At 40.3% G+C, this 19,011-nt stretch overlaps 1 protein-coding gene across 1 annotated transcript; it reads left to right on the forward strand.

Annotated features, from left to right (window-relative positions):
* Window positions 1-12,511: 12,511 nt before the first annotated feature.
* Window positions 12,512-18,020, forward strand: LOC128656919 (interleukin-17A-like). Its single transcript, XM_053711093.1, has 3 exons — window positions 12,512-12,529; window positions 13,170-13,375; window positions 17,783-18,020. The coding sequence occupies exons 1-3, from the start codon at window positions 12,512-12,514 to the stop codon at window positions 18,018-18,020; spliced, it is 462 nt and encodes a 153-aa protein (XP_053567068.1).
* Window positions 18,021-19,011: the final 991 nt, after the last annotated feature.

Raw genomic sequence — 19,011 nt, forward strand, 5'->3', positions numbered from 1 at the left:
TATTTTTTCTCTCATTTTCCAGCTCCTTATACCATGTGACAGACATCAACCAATCAGAGACTAGTATACGTATACGCTGTGAGCTTGTGCACATGCTCAGTAGGAACTTGTTCCCTAGAAAGTGTGAATACAAAAAGACTGTGCAAAATGGAAGTAAATTGGAAAGTGTCTTAAATCTGCATGCTCTAATCAGAATAATTTATTTTGACTTGAGTGTCCCTTTAAGGCAAGACAAAAGGAAAGGCGAGCCTCGACCCATCCTGGCTCTTAAAGGACTAGGCTTTTTTTTTGGTGGTTCCTTATATACTATGATTAAACGATTGAATCACCAGTTATCAGATTTGAAATGAGTGTATATTTTCAAAAATACATTAAATTCACAAAGGAAAACATAAAAAAATGGGTTAATATTCGGCTAGATTTAGAGTTTTGTTGGTAACGCTGGCTTTTTTCCCCCCGCACCTTTTAAATACCGCTGGTATTTAGAGTTCACAGAAGGGTTGCGTTAGGCTCCAAAAAGGGAGCGTAGAGCATAATTTACCGCCACTGCAACTCTCAATACCAGCGGTGCTTACGGACGCGGCCAGCTTCAAAAACGTGCTCGTGCACGATTCCCCCATAGGAAACAATGGGACAGTTTGAGCTGAAAAAAAACTAACACCTGCAAAAAAGCAGCAATCAGCTCCTAACGCAGCCCCATTGTTTCCTATGGGAAAACACTTCCTAAGTCTGCACCTAACACCCTAACGTGAACCCCGAGTCTAAACACCCCTAGCCTTACACTTATTAACCTCTAATCTGCCGCCCCCGCTATCGCTGACACCTGCATATTTTTTAACCCCTAATCTGCCGCTCCGTACACCGCCGCAACCTACATTATCCCTATGTACCCCTAATCTGCTGCCCCTAACACTGCCGACCCCTATATTATATTTATTAACCCCTAATCTGCCCCCCACAATGTCGCCTCCACCTACCTAAAATTATTAACCCCTAATCTTCCGAACGGACCTCGCCGCTACTATAATAAAGTTATTAACCTCTAATCCGCCTCACTCCCACCTCAATAACCCTATAATAAATAGTATTATCCCCTAATCTGCCCTCCCTAACATCACCGACACCTAACTTCAAGTATTAACCCCTAATCTGCCGACCGGACCTCACCGCTACTCTAATAAATGTATTAACCCCTAAAGCTAAGTCTAACCCTAACACCCCCCTAAGTTAAATATAATTTAAATCTAACGAAATAAATTAACTCTTATTAAATAAATTAATCCTATTTAAAGCTAAATACTTACCTGCAAAATAAATCCTAATATAGCTACAATATAAATTATAATTATATTGTAGCTATTTTAGGATTAATATTTATTTTACAGGCAACTTTGTATTTATTTTAACCAGGTACAATAGCTATTAAAGCGTTAATAACTATTTAATAGCTACCTAGTTAAAATAATTACAAAATTACCTGTAAAATAAATCCTAACCTAAGTTACAATTAAACCTAACACTACACTATCAATAAATTAATTAAATACAATACCTACAAATAAATACAATTAAATAAACTAACTAAAGTACAAAAAATAAAAAAGAACTAAGTTACAAAAAATAAAAAAAATATTTACAAACATTAGAAAAATATTACAACAATTTTAAGCTAATTACACCTACTCTAAGCCCCCTAATAAAATAACAAAGCCCCCCAAAATAAAAAAATGCCCTACCCTATTCTAAAATTAAAATAGAAAATCTCTTTTACCTTACCAACCCTTAAAAGGGCCTTTTGCGGGGCATACCCCAAAGAATTCAGCTCTTTTGCCTGGAAAAAAAGGCGTAGTGACAGACGCCTTCATATGTCAAAGTAACAGCTTTATGTTAATATTAACCAGTCTCCTATGTTAATTTAAAACTGAAATAGTACAGGCTTTACGTTAGCCTTACCAAGTACGGCACGATACTAGTATAAAAATCATGTGGGTAGCTCAATTGTATATGCTAGGGCAATATGATGTGGGTAGCGTAAACTAAATATCATTAGAATCATAGTGACGAGAATTTAAGAATAGTTTACAATGAGTAATTCCATTGATAGCTGGAGAATATGTGGGCTACATCCGGGTACTTCTAAACGTTATTAGTATAAAAACTATGTGGGTAGCTTAATCATATAATTGCTATGACAGTATGATGTGTGGGTAGCACAACTTCACTACCAATTAAAACACAGTGACGAGAGTTCAGAAATAATTTACTAAGGGTATCGTATTGGTAGTTAGCACAAGTTGTGGGGTAACATCCAGGTACTTCTAAACGGTCTATGAGACCTCTGAGCTCAGTACACACAACCAAATTCATAACGGTAATTAAACACTAGGAATTTCCTGGCAAATATAAAATATCTAGTGACACTGGACATATGAAATTTGTGGAACTATAATAGCTGCAAGTTATGATCATTTTTACATATTATATTAGATTGTTGCGCAAAATAAGTTAATATCCGAGTAATTCACAAACAATTGTAGGCGTTTCAAACACAATCTGTCTAGCTATGGAAGTTATACTACTAAGATCACACTGAAAATAGGTATTATCACAGCCGCAAAGCAAATGATACTGGGTTATATAATGGTGATTGTAACTCCCGATATTACTACTTACAATTCTAAGTTACACAGAAATATTCTGTCAGAGGGAAACTACATAATAAAGCCTGGGAGCGTAGACATTGCCGAGTCTCAATAGGGCATCCTCTGCCTAGAAGCACAATATTATTAAACACCACGATTTTCTGTGGTGTGTAATGATTCTCAACGGCATTTATCACTAGTACAAGTGTGCACGTAGTGTCCATATAACACTAACAGGGGTAAATTTAAACCTCCACAAAGACACACCGCAAATTAGTGAGTGGTGAAAGAGCCAAGACAACGTATACAACTAGTGTACAATAGACAGATATACTGTATATTAATAATAATAATAATACCCTGGTACTTGTTGCCAAGACTAAGATAGACGTATGTGGTGTAAGGATGGGGAACTAATATTTGGCTGAAAAGTCAACACATTAACCGGCCAGTGCATACGGCTCCCAAAGGCAGAAACACACAACGAATTATATGATACTAATGTTAACTAGAATGATTTTTTAACTAGCAACTTATACTATTAATACCAGTACCTTGTTAACACAGTGCTAATTTAGTAACCACGACATCTCAGCAAACCTACTACAATAATAAGTATTATATCAGTTTTGGACGAGGGAGAGCCATTTACACATGTCATATAATTTATGGAAACTGTACAGGTGACAAGACCTTATTAGTAATCGGAGCCAGTAAAGTGGACAATATCTGAGCAAGTAAAGTGGACAATATCAATTTAATTGAAGCTAGCCTATTTCCAAGGCTTACAATCCAAGGGGAGAGACTACCACCTACACAGTCACTATATCCCAATAGCAATAATTCAGGGGTACTTACAGTACTAATACAAGCTATTTATCCACTATCAGTACATTAGTGTCTACATTCAGACCTCTAGACACATAGGTTTGATACAACCATAAAAGGAGATTACTCGGCTACCCACCAATTAATCATAGTGAACACGAAATACACCATTATATAATCTAGTTCTACGGAACACACTATTATATAACTATCAGGAGAACAGATTTATTTGACCTACGGGGAACTGATAGATCTAAGAGAAACATTAACATTACCCACAATAGATTTATACAGGTATACATACCGACAACCTTGTTGATAGAGATAGTACATAGGAGACTACTATTGTTTTATGCTGATTGAATTGGTGTGATACACAGATAGAGTACAATAAGACACCAAATATATATTAGTGTTCACCCTATTCAGCAAAAAGTAAACATAGATGACTTTGAGGATTTTAATATTATGGGGGGTAGTTATCAAGCCGTCAACCTCAAATACGCTGGAATTCCGCAGCGTATTTGTGGCGAGGCTGATTCGCCTTAGTTATCAAAGGCTAGAGACCGGCAAAAGTAGAATTTTGTGACGTAAGCTTCGATCCGCCGGACTCAGTCCGACACAGATCGATTCTTACGTCACTACAGATGTTCCGCACACAAGTGCGGCACAATCTGACTACTTTTGATAGTTATCAAAAAACTAGCAGGTACGCTCGGCACTTTTCCGGCCCAGCGTACCTGATTTTCAATCCGTCCCCCTGGAGTCGGCGGATCCCATAGGAATCAATGGGAGTCTGACCATAGCGAAAGTTCATGTTCGCTGCTGCCAGACATCCCATTGGTTCCTATGGAAGATGTCTGCACCGAACACCCTAACATGTACCCCGAGTCTAAACACCCCTAATCTGTCCCCCCCTACACCGCCGCAACTAAATAAATGTATTACCCCCTAAACCTCCGCTCCCGGAGCCCACCGCCACTATAATAAACATGTTAACCCCTAAACCGCCACTCCCTGACCCCGCCGCAACTATAATATATGTATTAACCCCTAAACCGCCGCTCCCTGACCCCGCCGCAACCTATATTAAACTTATTAACCCCTATCCTGCCCCCCCTATACCTATAATACATTTATTAACCCCTATCCTGCCCCCCCTACACCACCGCCACTGTAATAAAATTATTAACCCCTAAACCTAAGTCTAACCCTAACACCCCCCAACTTAAATATTAATTAAATAAATCTAAATAATATTTCTATTATGAACTAAATTAATCCTATTTAAAACGAAATATTTACCTTTAAAATAAACCCTAATATAGCTACAATATAAATAATAATTATATTGTAGCTATCTTAGGATTTATATTTATTTTATAGGCAAATTTTAATTTATTTTAACTAGGTACAATAGCTATTAAATAGTTATTAACTATTTAATAGCTTACCTAGCTAAAATAAAGAGAAATTTACCTGTAAAATAAATCCTAACCTAAGTTACAATTACACCTAACACTACACTATACTTTAATAAATTATTTCTATTTAAAACTAAATATTTACCTATAAAATAAACCCTAAGATAGCTACAATGTAATTAATAATTACATTGTAGCTATTTTAGGATTTATATTTATTTTACAGGTAACTTGGTATTTATTTTAGCTAGTTAGAATAGTTATTAAATAATTATTAACTATTTAATAACTACCTAGCTAAAAGAAATACAAAATTACCTGTAAAATAAATCCTAACCTAAGTTACAATTAAACCTAACACTACACTATCATTACATTAATTAAATAAATTAACTACAAATAACTACAATTAAATACAATTACATAAACTAACTAAAGTACAAAAAATAAAAAAAGCTAAGTTACAAAAAATAAAAAAAATAAGTTACAAACATTTAAAAAATATTACAACAATTTTAAGCTAATTACACCTAATATAAGCCCCCTAATAAAATAACAAAGCCCCCAAAATAAAAAAATGCCCTACCCTATTCTAAATTAAAAAAGTTCAAAGCTCTTTTACCCTACCAGCCCTTAAAAGGGCCTTTTGCGGGGCATGCCCAAAGAATTCTGCTCTTTTGCCTGTAAAAGAAAAATACAACCCCCCCATCATTAAAAACCCACCACCCACATACCCCTAATCTAACCCAAACCCCCCTTAAATAAACCTAACACTACCCCCCTGAAGATCATCCTACCTTGAGTTGTCGTCAGCCAGCCGACCCACCAATGGAACCGAAGAGGAGATCCGGAGTGGCAGAAGTGATCCTCCAAGGGGCGCTGAAGAAGTCTTCCATCCGATGATGTCATCTTCCAAGTGGCGCTGAAGAAGTCTTCCATCCGGGCGATGTCATCTTCCAAGCGGGGTCTTCAATCTTCTTTCTTCAAGATCCATCTTCATCCCACCGACGCGGAACTTCCTTCTTCCCCGACGGACTAACGATGAATGAAGGCTCCTTTAAGTGATGTCATCCAAGATGGCGTCCCTTCAATTCCAATTGGCTGATAGGATTCTATCAGCCAATCGGAATTAAGGTAGGAAAAATCTGATTGGCTGACTGAATCAGCCAATCAGATTGAAGTTCAATCCGATTAGCTGATCCAATCAGCCAATCAGATTGAGCTTGCATTCTATTGGCTGTTCCGATCAGCCAATAGAATGCGAGCTCAATCTGATTGGCTGATTCAATAAGCCAATCAGATTTTCCTACCTTAATTCCGATTGGCTGATAGAATCCTATCAGCCAATAGGAATTGAAGGGACACCATCTTGGATGACATCCCTTAAAGGAGCCTTCATTCGTCGTTAGTCCGTCGGAGAAGAAGGATGTTCTGCGTCGGCGGGATGAAGATGGATCCTGAAGAAAGAAGATTGAAGACCCCGCTTGGAAGATGACATCGCCCGGATGGAAGACTTCTTCAGCGCCGCTTGGAAGATGACATCGCCCGGATGGAAGACTTCTTCAGCGCCGCCTGGATGATGACTTCATCGGATGGAAGACTTCTTCAGCGCCCCTTGGAGGATCACTTCTGCCGCTCCGGATCTCCTCTTCGGTTCCATCGGTGGGTTGGCTGGCTGAAGACAACTCAAGGTAGGATGATCTTCAGGGGGGTAGTGTTAGGTTTATTAAGGGGGGTTTGGGTTAGATTAGGGGTATGTGGGTGGTGGGTTTTAATGTTGGGGGGGGGTTGTATTTTTCTTTTACATGCAAAAGAGCAGAATTCTTTGGGGCATGCCCCGCAAAAGGCCCTTTTAAGGGCTGGTAAGGTAAAAGAGCTTTGAACTTTTTTAATTTAGAATAGGGTAGGGCATTTTTTTATTTTGGGGGCTTTGTTATTTTATTAGGGGGCTTAGATTAGGTGTAATTAGCTTAAAATTGTTGTAATATTTTTTAAATGTTTGTAACTTATTTTTTTATTTTTTGTAACTTAGCTTTTTTCATTTTTTGTACTTTAGTTAGTTTATGGAATTGTATTTAATTGTAGTTATTTGTAGTTAATTTATTTAATTAATGTAATGATAGAGTATTGTTAGGTTTAATTGTAACTTAGGTTAGGATTTATTTTACAGGTAATTTTTTATTTATTTTAGCTAGGTAGTTATTAAATAGTTAATAACTATTTAATAACTAATCTAACTAGCTAAAATAAATACCAAGTTACCTGTAAAATAAATATAAATCCTAAAATAGCTACAATGTAATTTATTATAGGTGGCGGCGGTATAGGGGGGGCAGGATAGGGGTTACTAGGTATAATGTAGGTGGCAGCGGCAGTTTAGGGGTTAATACATTTATAAGAGTTGCGGCGGGGTCTAGAAGCGACGGTTTAGGGGTTAATAACTTTATTTAGTTGCGTGGGGCTCCGGGGACGCTGGTATAGGGGGTAGAACATTGTAGTTTAGTGTGGGTGCTTAGTGACAGGCTAGCAAGAAAGCTGTCAAAAAGCCGAAGAGCAGCAAGATCGGATGAGTGATAACTCTCACAGTCCGCTGCTCATCGACCCGTACTTGGTGTGCGGCTTTTTGACAGCTTTTGTGATAACTTAGGCGAAATTTTGCAGGTCCGCGGTGGCGATGGTAGGCGAGCTTAGGCGGGCGTATTGAACCGGCGAAGGCAGGTAAAGTAGATGCGCTGATAACTACCCCCCTATATGTGTTGTGTGTAATTTGTGTACAGTTTTTAAGCACGTTTAATAAAAGTTATATTTTAAATAAGTTCTCATGCACAGTACTATCCAGAAGTCTGGGCGTAGAGTGCTATAGGTGTATACTGTCCTGTGGCAAGTTTCTATACTTCCACAATTTGTTGCATACAAAGAGAGAAGCGCTCTACCAGGGACGAACAACAGCTCAGTAGCTTGTTCTATGGCGATTTACCACCCGGAAGCAGCCTCTTTTAGACCAGTGTGCTTTTCACAGAAGAAAACTTTCCTGGTGTATATCAGTCTGATCCTGCCAAGTAAGGTCAGTCCAGCCCCGAAATACCAGGCAATTCTCCTCTGAACAAGGAACATGACAACCCCAGACGATCGTTTCGGCCTCCTATGGGCCTCGTCAGTGAGGTGCAGCCACATTCCTCTAAGCACACTGGGCAAGGAGTCCACGTCTGGTTTCCCCCATCACCCATAGGGAGACTTCCCCAGGGTCATAATAATTTGCATACAAAGACAGAAGCGCTCTACCAGGGACGAACAACAGCTCAGTAGCTTGTTCTATGGTGATTTACCACCCGGAAGCAGCCTCTTTTAGACCAGTGTGCTTTTCACAGAAGAAAACTTTCCTGAAGTATATCAGTCTGATCCTGCCAAGTAAGGTCAGTCCAGCCCCGAAATACCAGGCAATTCTCCTCTGAACAAGGAACATGACAACCCCAGATGATCGTTTCGGCCTCGTCAGTGAGGTGCAGCCACATTCCTCTAAGCACACTAGGCAAGGAGTCCACGTCTGGTTTCCCCTATCACCCATAGGGAGACTTCCCCAGGGTCATAATAATTTGCATACAAAGAGAGAAGCGCTCTACCAGGGACGAACAACAGCTCAGTAGCTTGTTCTATGGCGATTTACCACCCGGAAGCAGCCTCTTTTAGACCAGTGTGCTTTTCACAGAAGAAAAAAACTTTCCTGAAGTATATCAGTCTGATCCTGCCAAGTAAGGTCAGTCCAGCCCCGAAATACCAGGCAATTCTCCTCTGAACAAGGAACAGGACAACCCCAGATGATCGTTTCGGCCTCCTATGGGCCTCATCAGTGAGGTGCAGCCACATTCCTCTAAGCACACTGGGCAAGGAGTCCACGTCTGGTTTCCCCCATCACCCATAGGGAGACTTCCCCAGGGTCATAATAATTTGCATACAAAGAGAGAAGCGCTCTACCAGGGACGAACAACAGCTCAGTAGCTTGTTCTATGGCGATTTACCACCCGGAAGCAGCCTCTTTTAGACCAGTGTGCTTTTCACAGAAGAAAACTTTCCTGAAGTATATCAGTCTGATCCTGCAAAGTAAGGTCAGTCCAGCCCCGAAATACCAGGCAATTCTCCTCTGAACAAGGAACATGACAACCCCAGACGATCGTTTCGGCCTCCTATGGGCCTCGTCAGTGAGGTGCAGCCACATTCCTCTAAGCACACTGGGCAAGGAGTCCACGTCTGGTTTCCCCCATCACCCATAGGGAGTCTTCCCCAGGGTCATAATAATTTGCATACAAAGAGAGAAGCGCTCTACCAGGGACGAACAACAGCTCAGTAGCTTGTTCTATGGCGATTTACCACCCGGAAGCAGCCTTTTTTAGACCAGTGTGCTTTTCACAGAAGAAAAAAACTTTCCTGAAGTATATCAGTCTGATCCTGCCAAGTAAGGTCAGTCCAGCCCCGAAATACCAGGCAATTCTCCTCTGAACAAGGAACATGACAACCCCAGACGATTGTTTCGGCCTCCTATGGGCCTCGTCAGTGAGGTGCAGCCACATTCCTCTAAGCACACTGGGCAAGGAGTCCACGTCTGGTTTCCCCCATCACCCATAGGGAGACTTCCCCAGGGTCATAATAATTTGCATACAAAGAGAGAAGCGCTCTACCAGGGACGAACAACAGCTCATAGAACAAGCCACTGAGCTGTTGTTCGTTCCTGGTAGAGCGCTTCTGTCTTTGTATGCAAATTATTATGACCCTGGGGAAGTCTCTCTATGGGTGATGGGGGAAACCAGACGTGGACTCCTTGCCTAGTGTGCTTAGAGGAATGTGGCTGCACCTCACTGACGAGGCCCATAGGAGGCCGAAACGATCGTCTGGGGTTGTCATGTTCCTTGTTCAGAGGAGAATTGCCTGGTATTTCGGGGCTGGACTGACCTTACTTGGCGGGATCAGACTGATATACTTCAGGAAAGTTTTCTTCTGTGAAAAGCACACTGGTCTAAAAGAGGCTGCTTCCGGGTGGTAAATCGCCATAGAACAAGCCACTGAGCTGTTGTTCATTCCTGGTAGAGCGCTTCTGTCTTTGTATGCAAATTATTATGACCCTGGGGAAGTCTCCCTATGGGTGATGGGAGAAACCAGACGTGGACTCCTTGCCCAGTGTGCTTAGAGGAATGTGGCTGCACCTCACTGACGAGGCCCATAGGAGGCCGAAACGATCGTCTGGGGTTGTCATGTTCCTTGTTCAGAGGAGAATTGCCTGGTATTTCGGGGCTGGACTGACCTTACTTGGCGGGATCAGACTGATATACTTCAGGAAAGTTTTCTTCTGTGAAAAGCACACTGGTCTAAAAGAGGCTGCTTCCGGGTGGTAAATCACCATAGAACAAGCCACTGAGCTGTTGTTCGTTCCTGGTAGAGCGCTTCTGTCTTTGTATGCAAATTATTATGACACTGGGGAAGTCTCCCTATGGGTGATGGGGGAAACCAGACGTGGACTCCTTGCCCAGTGTGCTTAGAGGAATGTGGCTGCACCTCACTGACGAGGCCCATAGGAGGCCGAAACGATCGTCTGGGGTTGTCATGTTCCTTGTTCAGAGGAGAATTGCCTGGTATTTCGGGGCTGGACTGACCTTACTTGGCGGGATCAGACTGATATACTTCAGGAAAGTTTTCTTCTGTGAAAAGCACACTGGTCTAAAAGAGGATGCTTCCGGGTGGTAAATCGCCATAGAACAAGCCACTGAGCTGTTGTTCGTTCCTGGTAGAGCGCTTCTGTCTTTGTATGCAAATTATTATGACCCTGGGGAAGTCTCCCTATGGGTGATGGGGGAAACCAGACGTGGACTCCTTGCCCAGTGTGCTTAGAGGAATGTGGCTGCACCTCACTGACGAGGCCCATAGGAGGCCGAAACGATCATCTGGGGTTGTCATGTTCCTTGTTCAGAGGAGAATTGTCTGGTATTTCGGGGCTGGACTGACCTTACTTGGCGGGATCAGACTGATATACTTCAGGAAAGTTTTCTTCTGTGAAAAGCACACTGGTCTAAAAGAGGCTGCTTCCGGGTGGTAAATCGCCATAGAACAAGCCACTGAGCTTTTGTTCGTTCCTGGTAGAGCGCTTCTGTCTTTGTATGCAAATTATTATGACCCTGGGGAAGTCTCCCTATGGGTGATGGGGGAAACCAGACGTGGACTCCTTGCCTAGTGTGCTTAGAGGAATGTGGCTGCACCTCACTGACGAGGCCCATAGGAGGCCGAAACGATCGTCTGGGGTTGTCATGTTCCTTGTTCAGAGGAGAATTGCCTGGTATTTCGGGGCTGGACTGACCTTACTTGGCGGGATCAGACTGATATACTTCAGGAAAGTTTTCTTCTGTGAAAAGCACACTGGTCTAAAAGAGGATGCTTCCGGGTGGTAAATCGCCATAGAACAAGCCACTGAGCTGTTGTTCGTTCCTGGTAGAGCGCTTCTGTCTTTGTATGCAAATTATTATGACCCTGGGGAAGTCTCCCTATGGGTGATGGGGGAAACCAGACGTGGACTCCTTGCCCAGTGTGCTTAGAGGAATGTGGCTGCACCTCACTGACGAGGCCCATAGGAGGCCGAAACGATCGTCTGGGGTTGTCATGTTCCTTGTTCAGAGGAGAATTGCCTGGTATTTCGGGGCTGGACTGACCTTACTTGGCGGGATCAGACTGATATACTTCAGGAAAGTTTTCTTCTGTGAAAAGCACACTGGTCTAAAAGAGGATGCTTCCGGGTGGTAAATCGCCATAGAACAAGCCACTGAGCTGTTGTTCGTTCCTGGTAGAGCGCTTCTGTCTTTGTATGCAAATTTCCACAATATTTTGTTTGAGCTCCCATAAGATAGTTGTAGTTGTCTAGAGTGAGGTCCATACTATTTTCATATTTAAATATTATACAATCTTAGCCATTAAAGCCTATTCTCACGTCAGCCGTAACACTTAATTCTTCCTCAATATAATCTATTTATGTATAGTAAAACCTCAAGATTCCCCTTATTGTTAATGTCTAATCTTTACCCTTGTTTATATTCATTTATATTTATATATCTTTAAATGTAACCACTTTACCTCTGTGGGGCATCATGAGTGAAATAAACACAGTTTCCCTGTAAGATATTTAGTGACTTTATTTCATTGTTATTACTGTATAATGAGCAGCAGACTAAAACTACAGTTCAATAATCTGTCTCCCAGGAAATGCTAAATAGAATGCAGTCACTAAGAGGTTAAGAACTACTAGCAAAGATATTTGCATAACATTTTTCCTAGTTCTGTTGCTAATATCTGACTTCATTAATCTAAAACTTGTTGTATAGGTGCAGGAAGAATAAATGTGTCTGATTTACAACCTCATATTTTCCTCTCATTTGGCGACGGACTATGACATAGTTCTTTTTTTAAAGAAGAAGAAAAAATCACAGAGGAAATCCTCATTACTATGCAATCACACATTACAGATACCAGTGGAAACCCCTGTGCATGCAGAGGTCCCTATAAAATAATGGGTCAGGACACAAGCATCTCACAACACTCACCTGCAATTCTTTCATCACATAGAGAAGGAGCACAAGACGCACAATGAGTTTGCTAACAATGGTAAGTATTAATATTACTGTATTCTATGTAACGTCAGACAGATTCTGAAATGACACACTGATGTGTATGTACGACAGTAGTTATATTCTTGTATTGAATAACAAAATATCCAACTCTGCAATCCAAGTTGAGGATAAAGTATCTTGTGGTATTGACTGAAGAGTTTTCTTTGAATAAAATAATATCTATCTATCTATCTATCTATCTATCTATCTATCTGCCTGTCTGTCTATCTATCTTTATGTTGTCTGTCTATCTGTCTATGTCTAGTTCTCTATATATCCACCTCTGTCTATGTTGATTAACAGTTTTTTTAAAGGCAATTAAATATATATATATATATATATATATATATATATATTAAAATTAAATATGTAAATATGATTTTTGTTTAATTTTTATTATGATTATGATTATTATTATTATTATTATTATTGCATCTATATTCATATACTAACATGTGACTTCATATACTACATGTAGATGTTTAATGTATTAATAATTTAAAATGTATTAGTTTCCCGTTAATATAAATATTTCAAGGACTAAAACACTTTTTACTTTAATATTGTATTAGTAAACTCATGATATGAATTATAGATAGCTGGACAGTGCTAATGTATTTCCTTATTTCTTTCAGTTTCACATCCCATTGTTACTGGTTATGCTGGGAGCCAGTATAACAGTGTCTGTCTATGGTGTAGATCTGCATCATCTCAACAAAGGATGCCCACCCAGAAGCATGGCATTTCCACCAGTAGTGCGGGTCAGCCTGAATATCAGCGGGCAAGTCCAGAATGTAGCAAATGACATCAGAAAGCGCTCCATCTCTCCTTGGGATTACAGGTAAATTTGATATATTTTATGTTGATGAAACAATTATAATTTTAAGTAATTAATTTATGGTTATTGCAATTAAAAATAAAATAATATATATATATATATATATATATATATACTGTATATATATATATATATATATATATATATATATATATATATATATATATATATGCATATATAGATGATAGATATATAGATATGCCACTCACTTGCTGCTGTACTGTATTGATAGTATTGATATTTACTTGTCTATTTTTTAGACTCTGGGGCCTATTTATCAAGCTCCAAATGGAGCTTGATGCCCCGTGTTTCTGGCGAGCCTGCAGACTCGCCAGAAACAGCAGTTAGGAAGCAGCGGTCTCAAAGACCGCTGCTCCATAACCCTGTCCGCCTGCTCTGAGCAGGTGGACAGACATCGCCGGAATTCAACCTGATCGAGTACGATCTGGTTGATTGACACCTCCCTGCTGGCGGCCCATTGGCCGCGAGTCTGCAGGAGGCGGCATTGCACCAGCAGCTCTTGTGAGCTGCTGGTGCAATGCTGAATACAGCGAGCATATTGCTCGCAGTATTCAGCGAGGTCTGGCGGACCAGATCCGCACTGTCGGATCAGGTCCGCCAGACTATGATAAATAGAGGCCTATATATTTGTATATCATTAAAATAATTTTTTTTATAGCAATAATAATTTAACTTTTATATGTAACTTGAATATGTATACATACATTAATATATAAACACGGTGTGTGTCTGCATAATGTTGGTTTCTATACAGAGCATAATTTATGTGTGGGGGTTATTGCATTGAAGGCATTTTGACCTAGAATTATGTATGTACATCACTGTTCTACAGGGTCCCAGCTAGGTACAAAGGATACATAGGGGTAGATTTATCAAATGTCGGGAGGACATGATCCGTTGTCCACCAGCTCAGACTTCTTAGCTTAAGTTTCAGGTGGACCTGAAACTTTGGGGGTAGATTGCAGCATCTGCTGCTTAATAAATCTACTCCATGGTATATAATATCTCTCTCTGAGTGGCAGTTATCTATTGCCCCCCCTGGACCAACCTGCTAATTCCTTGACAATTTGTTGCCTGGCTTCCTCACTTTCTCTCTACAAATACAGCTACTCTAATTCTGGAGGACTTCAACATCCCCATTGCTAACCCATCTGCCCCTGCTGACTCTAAGCTTCACTTCTTATTTGCTAGCTCCTTCGACCTTTAACAATACACCGCGGTGGACACTCTATCGATCTGGTATTCTCCTATCTCTGCTCTCTCTCTTATGTCACCTGTCACCCATTTCCCATCTCAGACCACCATCTGCACACCTATGATCTTAATATACAGGCTAAACCAACTTCTCCCCCTTGCCCCCACACCTGTAGAAATCTCCAACTTTCCAACCGTCTTAAAAATCCCTTCCCCCACATTTCAACTATATTCTGCCCTGACCTCGCTACAACCCACTATAACAATACTCTCTCCTCTGCACTTGACACTCTTGCTCATCCCCAACTTTGCAAAGCCCCTCATCGTCAGCTCCAGCCCTGGCACTCTCAGCAAACATGCCACCTACAAAAATGCTCCTGCACTATTGAACGTGCCTTTAGGAAATCCGGCTCTGAACCTGATTTTTATCCACTATAAGTTCATTCTTGATTCTTACACTCTGCTCTTCACTTAGCTAAGCAAACCTACCTTTCTTATGTTATATCTTCTCACTTCTCAAGCCCTAACTGACTCTTCTCCATTTTCAAATCTCTCCTTTACCCACCTGCACCACCTCCTTCATCTGCCTTTAGTGCTCAAGACCTGGCAGACTAATTTTTCAATAAAACACTTACCATCCGAAGAAACATCCCAACACAAGCCTGCAATCTTCGATTTTCACCCCCAGTCATCTCATCTGTCACTCTCTACACCTTCCCCCATATCACTGCTTCCACTAGCTTCAAAGTCTGTGAATAACTAGTTTTCAATCGCCTAACCCTCTTCCTGTCCTCCAATTTATTGCTTGACTCCTGCAATCTGGCTTCTGTCCCCAATACTCAACTGAGACTGCCCTTACCAAGTGCTATGCCTTAGTAGTTACATATAATTAGAATGTCAGAAAGTATTTATATAACTAAGAGTTTCCTCTATTTGGTAAAAGGAATCAGGTGTTTTGATCATAGACTGTTTTTGTTTTTAACACAAGACCAGTTTTGCACTGCTTTAGTAGGTATGGCAACAGAATCAGTAGTAAAAATAAGCAGTACATATAACAATACTGAAAAGACAGGATTCGTCAGGCACAAGTACAACACAGGGTTAAGCAGGAAACAGAGCGGTTACTTGCATCTACAAAGTAACTAACTTATCTGCCAGATGGTACAACTCACAGTTATGCTGGTACTTGAGGGAATTACAATCAGAAACAAAGTAACAGTTTTTCTCTGCAATGGCAGCTTGTAACTGAGAGTCCGGTCATGTGATGTGAACTCACTATAGAGGAGAGATGACGGATCTGCATATAGCTTGAATGGAGTGTCAGGTAGGAAGTGGATCCGTGAGACAGACTGTGATACAGATAAGGTAAATGCAAATTCTGAGGAAGACAAAAGAGCAAAAGGGCAAATACCTTGGATGTACTGAGGCCTGGGAGAGGATCCGGATAAGGTCTTTATATCAGCTACAGCTGACAAGGAGATAGTAACATACGCTGAAAAGAGAGCAAAGTTCAGAAACAATTATATCCAATTAGGAACATGTAATACAGTTGGCAGATTCCTCTCTAGGAAGGTTTAAAGCACAAAAGGTTCAGTATAAATAGAAAGTTCAATCCTGAACTGAAGAAAAGCTTAGGAACACGATAAGGCAACAGGCAAAATCAAAATACCAAGCACTGTTTGAGTGCAAGAGGGGGGCATAAATTGGCAGTTGGGAAGAAAAAAAGGTAACTAAACCAGGCCATATATGACACCAAGGTTACTAACGATCTCCCTTCTGCTAAAAACAATGGCTACTACTCTATACTCATCTTACTTGACCTCTCTGCTGCCTTTGACATCATTGACCATCCCCTCCTCCTATGGACTCTCAGCTCTCTTGGGCTCTGTTACACTGCCCTCTCCTGGATTCACTCTTATATCTCTAACAGGTCCTTCTTTGTCTCTTTTGCTGGTGACTCCTCCTGTCCATTGACTTGTCTGTTGGAGTACCTCAAGGCTCTGTTCTGGGTCCTCTACTCTTCTCTGTTTACACTTCTTCACTGGGTAAACTTTTCAACAGATATGGCTTCAACTATCACCTTTATGCTGATGATTCCCAGAACTAACTATCCACCCCTGCACTCTCTCATTCTGTCAATTCTCATATCAGCGACTGCTTATCTGACATTTCTTCCTGGATGGCCTCTCACCACCTAAAAATAAACATTTCTAAGACCGAGCTACTTCTTATCCCCCCTCTAATTCTACTCCAGTTTCTAACTTTTCTATCACTGTTGGCGGCACCACTATCTCCCCATCACCCCAAGTCCGCTGCCTTGGAGTCACACTTGACTCAAATCTGTCTGTCATTCCCCACATCCAATTGCTCTCTTCATCCTGCTGCAACCACCTACACAATATCTCCAAAATTCATCTGTTTCTGAATGTTAAAACTCCTAAACAGATAATCCACTCCCTGGTAATTTCCCGACTTGACTACTGTAATAACCTAATAACTGGCCTCCTTCTCCCCCCTTCAATTCATCATAAATGCCTCTGCCAGACTAATCCACCTATCCCGACACTCTGTACCTGCTGCACCTCTCTGTGAGTCCTTTCACTGGCTCAACCATTCACAGCAGAATTAAATTAAATATTCTCACCCTGACCTACAAAGCCCTCACCAATAATGCCCCACCCTACCTGAACGCCCTCATCAACAAATATATTCCAGCATGCCCCCTAAGATCCAACAATGACAATCTCCTTACATCCTCTACCATCACCTCCTCCCATGCTAGGCTTCAGGACTTCTCTCATGCGGCACCAACCCTCTGGAACAAACTTCTTCGAGCTGTCAGACATTCCCCTAACCTGTCCTCCTTTAAACACTCCCTAAAGACCTTTGTGTTTAGAGAAACCTATCACCCAAACCAGTAACAAATTAATTCCACTTGCCTAATAGTTGCCCTCACCTAACTCCACACTAACATCATTCTCACCTTTGCAGTCCCAAACTCCTATTTCCCATCCTCCTACCCACAGGAATAGGGCCCTCAATTTTCCCTGTATTTGTCTGTTAAATGTTGACATATATTGTAATGTTTCACCGTTTTATTTTTATCTTTGTACCCATGGACAGAGCTGCGGAATCTGTTGGCGCATTATAAATAAGTAATAATAATAATAATATATTTTCTGTTTTATCCTACAGCCTTGATATTGATCAGAACAGATACCCCCATGTCATCGCTGAAGCTAAATGCCAGCATGATGGATGTTTGGATTCTGAGGGTAACATAGACTTCAATATGAATTCTATCCCCATCAGACAGGAGATGCTGGTCCTGCGTCGAGAGCTCAGAGGATGCAACTACAACTTTAAATTGGAAAAGAAGATAGTTACTGTTGGTTGCACTTGTGTCAGACCCATAATCCAACACATAATGTAGGGATAGTACACACTGTATGTTCTTAGAAAAACACAGAGGAAATTATAGACATGAAATGTAAAAAAAATTTTTTTGCAAACGTTGTTAAAATGAATCAGTTTTTTTGCAGCAATATTTGTTGCAATATATTTATTTAAAACAATATTTATATAATGAAAAAGTATATAATTTTTTAATGTATATTTAATGTATTTTTAAATGTTTATTTATATTTTCAACAGATTCCTATGGAATTCCTTTCAAAAATGTTTAAACACGCTGTGCTTGTTTATTAATAAATTAAAGTTTATTGCAAATACAGTAAGGTAGTAAAAAATATTATTATTCCTAAAACCATCAAACAGCTTTTTTGTAATATTTTTTATTTATGGCTGTGTGTTAGCCCATTACAAATATTAGCAGCATTCTTGTGAGAGAGATACCATTGACTGACATTTCCCCTTTAAAGGGACTTTCTACACTAAACAAATGCAAGATAAGGAGGGCTAGATTACAAGTGGAGTGCTAATTTATTGCGTGCCCGTTAGCGTACCCATTACAAGTAGCTGGTTTTGCTACAGCGACCTTGCGGTAGCAATTAGTGCCAGAGATTGGATTACTGGTTCATTTTCTAAAAGTGCTCCAAATAGAGGGTGTTATAGTTTGTTATTTAAAAAAAAAAACAGCATTTTTTTTAATAAAAAAAAAACAGAACTAAACATTTTTTAAGGGGTTAAAAGTGGCGGGTGTGGATGTTAGAAAAAAAAAACGACATTGAATAGTGAATTTACATTGTGGTCTATGGGAATTGTGTTTTTCCTGTAAATAAATATGTATGTGCTTATATACATAAATATTTATGTGTTAATATGTGTATATACACATATTAACACATAAATATATATGTATATATTCATCATATACATATATATTTATTTATCACAGCCCAAAGCTGCAGGATTTGCCCCCTGCACTAGGTGGTTTTCTGTGTCTATCGGCAGCAAAAAGATGG

The sequence above is a fragment of the Bombina bombina genome, chromosome 4 (genome assembly GCF_027579735.1).
Source record: "Bombina bombina isolate aBomBom1 chromosome 4, aBomBom1.pri, whole genome shotgun sequence".
In the NCBI taxonomy this organism is placed as follows: Eukaryota; Metazoa; Chordata; class Amphibia; order Anura; family Bombinatoridae; genus Bombina; species Bombina bombina.